Below are 7,054 nucleotides of genomic sequence, written 5' to 3' on the forward strand. Positions count from 1 at the left end.
TGCATGCTCTCACAAAAAGGCTCTTCAGCTGATGGCTGTTACATACGACAGTATATAACCACTGACTGTGTGGTTTTACTCATAGTAGACTTGTACACACGAGTTTATTTGAAAGTCATAGCAGGCTCCCGACTACAGTGTGTAGGAAGAACATGGTCTCATGAGCTGATATCAAGGACGCGGCAGAGAATTTTCCATCAAGAGTCCTTTCAGCGTCCTTGTTGAAAACAGCTAATGAAGTCAAAATAATGGCTTAAACTGTATAGACTCAGAACAAGCAGTGAAGTTCTTAAAAGTTATGGTTTGAGATCATGGTATGACTTCTGAGGAAAAGTTACTTCCCCAAACATATGTTTTAAACTTATTCCTGCTCAGCTCAGAAGCACTTCTTATTTTTTTTTGTCTGACTAAGCAGCAGGTGAGTTATAAAATGACAGATGATCCTTGCACTTAAGAGCATATGCTGCTCCTTAATTGCCGCCTTCCAAAAGTGATACTTGCTAACAAGTGACATATCATTGCAAAAAGCCCCTGTACAGCATTAGTACAATTCTCACGAAAATGCTGAATTCCTAGTTCTCTCTTCCACAGGAGTTTGACAAGAAATACAATCCCACTTGGCACTGCATCGTGGGAAGGAACTTTGGCAGCTACGTGACTCATGAGACCAAGCACTTCATCTACTTCTACCTCGGCCAAGTCGCTATTCTTCTTTTCAAGTCTGGTTAGAACCACAGACTGTTACGGAAACTTGCACCTGGTTACAGGACTGCACACCAACTCCAAACAGCCTCCCACCTTCAGCCTTCCTGAGGAGACAGACCTTGATCTTCAGGTCTTTTGTTGTATTGTTAATGGTCAGGGATTTTGCTGTAGCAGCTGGTATTTTCATTGTGGCTATAAAAAAGGCAAAAATGTCTTCCTTGTATTTATTTTCTTTCAAAAGATGGCTTCTTTGCTAATAAAACTGTCAGAACAAGTTTATCCTTTAAGAGTTTTCTCTACCCTTCTGCCCTCTCAGTGCTTGCATTACCCTCCTTATTCCACTGTGAATGAAGGAGGAACATCCCCACCTCCATTCCCCCCCTCCCCCCACCTCAATCCCACACCATGTGAAGCCTGAGCTAATCTACGAATATGTCATCAGTCAGTAACTGAGAGCAACAGGAGATATTTTCCCTGAGAGAAAAGAGACTGCTTTTCAATTCTTGATAAGCATATTTTCAGTATACACAACCTCCAGTGCAGATTCTGGAGTTTAGATACATGGTGTTGCTTTTCTGATTTCAAGCGAACTGGTGAGCTAAAAGCAATCGTCCTTTCATCTCCCAATTTTCAGAAGAGAGAAATCTTCATACTAGTTCATTACACAGCTGTCACTTAGAATGTAAATTTATACCTTCTCTAGATTTTTTTTTTTTACTCTATCCCTGTATCCTGCTACAGAAGCATCTGTTCTTAAACAGCTTAGTTTAAAGAACAGAAGGAAACGCACAGTATTTTTATGTAGAGACTATGCATCTAGCACTGACAAAGAGAAAGATTTCATATGGAGGTGAAAACATGTCATCTCATCCCAGAATATAGTTATGCCGTCATTCTCCTTCAGAAAAAAAACCCTTTCTTAGAAAGGAAGCCTTCTTAAAAAGGTTAAAATATTGACTGAAGTGAAAAAAGTTGCTGCAGAGCTGTTTTATTTCACAAGCCTTCCATTTGCCTTTGACAGAAGTAAAGGAATCATGGGAAAAATCCCTTAGAATCCACATGACAAAGATAATGACAGCTTAATAAAAATCTAATAAATACAAGTTACTTCTCACCGGTACGATATCCTCCTTGAAGCTTAGTAAAAGAAAAAGGAGGCATCTTATTTGAAGACCAGTCAGTCTATTTCTGTATCCACACCACTGGTAACTGAAGTTGCTTCATTTGTTAGCACTGCTCAGTTTTGGCCATGTCCTTTACATTGCACTTGAAGGGAAATGCGAGTGTAAGAAACACCACAGGAGTCACTTCATCCACAGGTTTCTTGGGGGGGGAAAAGGTAGCTGATGTTCTTCTGGGTCTGACTGCTGAGCAAGTATCTGTTGTGCAAGTTCTTAAAACTCCTCTTCAATCTTGATAGCGTTAAAATTCCACAGCCTTCATACTCCTCAGGAAAATTACACTTCCTGTGTTTTGCTACATAGACTCAGAGTTTGAAACCTGAGTGAATGGCAACAATGCCCAAGTTTAAATTCTGATAATCCACTTTAAGAAACCCTGCATCTTCTATCATTGCCTTCAACTCCTCCTGAAAAATAATAGTTCCATAATTATAACAACCTGAAGGCCTATAAGCCAGCTGCCTGCAAGATTATGCTGGGACTGTGTTTTGTGTGTTAGTGAATTCAGAAAAATACTGTCTTACCTGAGGGGGGAAACGTCGGATGCTCTCCACAAGATACTGGTAAGACTTCCAGTCACCAGCGATAACCTCACCCAGAACAGGGATAACCTGGAAACTGTATAGATCGTAGAGCCTGCACAGACAGACAGCAAATACAGATTAATACAAACAAGTTTAAAGTCAACCATCTCCAACACAAGTTGATCTCTGTACCACTATGCTATGGAGTCTGCATCTGATTTTAAAAGCGCACAATGAGGTGGCCTCAAAGTGTCTCCGTCTCTTATTCTGGCTGAGTACAAATAAGAGAGCCTTGTGACATGGCATAGTGTCACCATGTTTCTACCTGGAAAGAAGAGGGTTGCTGACGTGACTAAATTCAAGGCAGAGAAATCTTCCTCCTGGTTTCAGCACACGATAGGCCTCCTGAAGTGCCTGAGACAAAGCAGATGCGATAAGTTTGTTTCTGTAGAACAGCACCTGCCTATTATCATGCCTTGTGATGGCAACTCAGTGATGAACTGAGGGGAGTAAACAGAATCCTCATTGGCAATCTCCAATATTTACTTGTGGAGAAGCATCCCAAGACAAGTACAAAAAAAAACCCCAAACAACAAACCCAAGCCACAAAAACTCTTGCTGTTACATAAATAGGTTTATACCAGGCTTTGTGTCGAAACTATGATGTCAGGTTTGCAATTTTTCTTCTTTTTCCCTACTCTTAGTTGATGAATATTTGCCAGCAGAGCTCTTGTAATTACAGATCAAACCCAAAAGGGAGAAGGTGACTCAGCTACAAGAAGCTGAAAATGAAAAGAGGGCATGATAGATTTTTTTTTTTAATCAAAAGAAAAGATTTTGCTCAACTGTAAGGCACACCCAAAGGATCAAAGAAGAAATGATACTGGGTTTTGGATGAGCAATGTGTGAGAACAGGGAGGAAGGAGAGGGAAGAAGAAAATCTTTGGCTACTTTGAAAATTCCATCCTATATCCAAAATAAAACACGTAAGAACCACCAAGATAAAATTCTGTTTACAACTGTATGTTCTTTCATACAAGAGCACAGCAGAGTTGTATTCAAGAACCTCTGCAGGTTGTACATCTGCTTGGCTTCAATTGTCATGTTCCTAAGGGATAAAATATAAACAGTACACATACGTGATGGGAGCTCTGCAAAAGAATTGGAGGCTTGGATGTGTTTTGTATCGGGTCTCCAGGGGGGCTATGCTACCAGACTGCTGTATCCATGAAGGCAAAGAGCCTGTGCTTCAGAAGGGTACAGACAAAAAATCGTGAAAAGCCATCCACACTAAGGGAAGTTCAAAGGCATACAGTTCAAGGTGGTTTGGATCCAAACGCTACACCTTCCACAGAAGGAGCATTGCCAAGGTTGTAACACGCTCCTCCAAAACACAGACAACTAGTCCAGCTAGACAGGTGATCTAACCTATCTTTACCCCCAAGACAGCTAGTCATTCTCGAAGGACAGATACTGTTTAGAACAAAGGGTACTACTCACCCTAATTAAAATCATACTAATTCTTCATGGGAAACTCTACTACCAGCCAGTGTAAAGACACTGAGCAGAAGTGGGCTGAACAGGTTAGTTCAACGGCAGTGGTGGCAGCAGCCCAGCTGCTTCCCACTCTCTGCTCTGGAAGCTCTGCTGGCTCAGGCAGGGAAACAGAACGGGTCAGGAAGCGTTGGACCCACTGCGGGTGGGATATAGATCAGGTGCTTCAGGAAGATTTGAGACATGCAGACTGACTGCACTGTGCATGTGTAGATCCAGTCATACCGTAGGTCAGGAGAAGGTGGGGAATGACTGTAGCATTCAGCTCTTTTTGCCTTAGGAAGGGATTGTGTGGCTTGCGAAGGTGGAAGGATTGGGCGCAACTAGTATAAATCTAACTTTTTATGACAAAGGTGGGGCATTTAATTGCCTTCTTCATTAAACAAGTTGCACACTACATGCCACTTATTTTAAATGTTTCAGGAGTAGACAACGATGTTCCTTTATCCAAAGGAGTTCCTCCTTTGCTTCCTCTGCTAGAATAAAAAAACCTCAGACGAACCATAAGGACCCCATGTCAGGATACAGTATAGCAACTTACCAAATCAATACGAGTTACATTTCTGATTCCAAAGGCAATTGTGTAAACATCAAACTTGTCATCATCAAAGGGCAACTCTTCAGCATTCCCCAGTACCCAGGACAAGCCTGTAGTAAAAGCCAAGGACACAGAATTGAACTCAGACTGCTCCAGAAAGACTAGAACTTAACTATTCCAGAAGAAAATGATTATTAAAAAAGTGACTTTTAAAACTAATACTTCAATTTTGCATTTTTGCTGGAGGAAAGACACCTTGTTCTATACTCACAAACCTTTCAAGGCCCTGTACTATACAGCTGTCTTTCAAGCAAAGTAGTTAATTTTGCCAAATTAACATCAGCCAAAACATTCTTCTGCATATACACGCACGTTGTGCTCACAGTGCCTTAGTCTGCCAAGAAGATTTCACCCAAATCTTGCATCGTAGTGAACAACTGGCTTTCCAGAAATTGGCTGCCATTTGTTTGTAGCAAAGTTGCAAAAGGAGAATCTCTGCTCAAAGAGTAACTATAAACAATGATTAATGCTTTGCCATGCAACAATGGCCAAAACACTTAAAACACTTTGCTAGAAAGCTTCCATAGATTGAGGAACATGAAAAGCCACACTCCCTCCATCAGCACTATCAGTATGTGATCCTGTTGCAGCTGTGTTGCTTCCCAAACCCCAATGGATCAAGGCCATGTCTATCTGTGGAGCATGGATGTCCAGGTTATTGGTACCAAAAGTAAGACTGCTCAACTTAGAATTAATAGTTCTTAAAGTCACTGGTTTTGGTGACCCAAATGCAAAACAAAAAAACTAACAGAAAAAAAACAGAAGCCTTCTGCAACAGAGATCAGCAGTTTCAAAGGGCAGTATGCTAGAAAGTGACATGGAGGAGAGCAAAACACAACAGAAACAACAGTTGTTGCCAGGAGACATTTAAATTTCATTTTTACAAAATATATATGTTTATAGTTGTAGAAAGTATTGTATGAAAAGAAACATGCAACATTATTAAAGCAGCAATTATTAGTGTTATTTAAACCTAGACAGTCTGAAAAGACACCTAAGAAATGAGCATCAATAAAAGGTTTTGAGCAACAGGAAAACTATCCCTCAGAATACACTGTAGTAAAAAAATCACAGGCCAGGAGTTTGTAAGTGGATACATAAAAGGGGCTGTCGGCGTCCAACAAGAAGAACTGGGGCATGTGTAGTGCAGCCTACCACTCCTGCTGGCCAAAATGCACAATCAGCGATTGTGCAACAAACGTGTCTCTCTTCGCCATGCACAGCCCCCACTGTTGGTGAATGTACATGGGAAATAGTGAAATAAAACTCTGCCCCTTACAATTTTAAGAAAAACAAATTTTAGACCTTGGACAATCAACAGTTATCTGCAAGCTCAGAAATGAGATTACTATGCAGAGGCTGCGCAGGGCATACCTAATGGTGGTACCCAGGCACACAAAGTTTGGGAACCTCCTGGTATACTTTACATTGCTGAAGTATTTGCCAAATATCCGTAAATGAAGAGAGGATAAACAACTATCACACAAACGCTGAGCCATAAGCAGGACTTCTTTCTCTATGTCTTACTTCTTAAAATCAGGCTTTTCAATCAGGATTGGCATGATCCCCAACAAATTCTAGATATCAGTGAATTAACCCATTGACCTGCAAACTAACATTTAATGTAATTCAGTTTCTCTGAGTATTATTAGCATATGCTCTAACTGTGGAAAGTTTTATAGGTCCACAATATCCTTTAGTTCTTGCATTTTTTATTTGCTGCCTTGATTCTTAAAATACCCATTATAAGATCTTTAGTGTAATCATTCTAGGGCTGAGCTCTTTTGCACTATCTGCCTCGGTAAAATCAGATTTGTTAGCACAGACATAAACAGCAGGTTTAGATTATTTAACCAATTTTGAAGGATAGCTGGGTATCAGACCTCATGGACACTTCCATATATGTATTTCTGAAAGTTCAAGTATTATACAAGATCTGAACATCTGAACAACATACTACATACATGCTCACTGAAAAAGTAACTCAACATTGGCAAACATGCAAGCACAGCTATAGTATACACCATGGCTATATAATGTATATTATAATCCTGAAGTGGTGATTACCTGATGGCTATCATGCGTCAAATTCTTGCTATCAGGCATGCTACTGAAATGGTACAATGCACAACTTACCTTCGGAGTAGCCAAGATGTTGTGCTTTCTGCTTCCCAACTTTTAACATCTCTTTGTTAATGTCACAGACCACCACTTGGGAATCCCCTAGCGACTTAAATTTGTCTTCCTGGTAACTCTCAGAAATTTCCTGCCACGATAAATTCTGATGGTGCTTAAGCTTCCGCTGGAGCTGGCGTTCTCGTACAGAGCGAACATAATTAATAAATCGAAAAGCGATGTCACCTGCATTTGTTTTAAAAGAAAGATACATGTTTTGGAATGTTTTCTGACTCCAGGAAATTGGAACATAAGGATTTGAACATCAAACGGACTTAATTTTAATTTTTTATATATATATATATAAAAATAAAAAC

The 7,054-nt window shown here is 40.2% G+C and overlaps 1 protein-coding gene across 1 annotated transcript in view; it reads right to left on the reverse strand.

Moving 5' to 3' along the window:
* Positions 1–1,679: 1,679 nt before the first annotated feature.
* COQ5 (coenzyme Q5, methyltransferase) overlaps positions 1,680–7,054 on the reverse strand; it is a 5,799-nt gene continuing 424 nt past the window's right edge. The window contains exons 2-6 of the mRNA XM_019474186.1: positions 6,699–6,923; positions 4,506–4,612; positions 2,736–2,824; positions 2,411–2,522; positions 1,680–2,293 (exon numbers count right to left, since the gene is read on the reverse strand). Of these exons, the coding sequence (XP_019329731.1) occupies positions 2,192–2,293; positions 2,411–2,522; positions 2,736–2,824; positions 4,506–4,612; positions 6,699–6,923 (635 nt within the window). The 3' untranslated portion in view covers positions 1,680–2,191. The remainder of the gene's footprint in view (positions 2,294–2,410; positions 2,523–2,735; positions 2,825–4,505; positions 4,613–6,698; positions 6,924–7,054) is intronic.

The sequence above is a fragment of the Aptenodytes forsteri genome, unplaced genomic scaffold, assembly GCF_000699145.1.
Source record: "Aptenodytes forsteri isolate BGI_AS27 unplaced genomic scaffold, ASM69914v1 Scaffold297, whole genome shotgun sequence".
NCBI lineage: Eukaryota > Metazoa > Chordata > Aves > Sphenisciformes > Spheniscidae > Aptenodytes > Aptenodytes forsteri.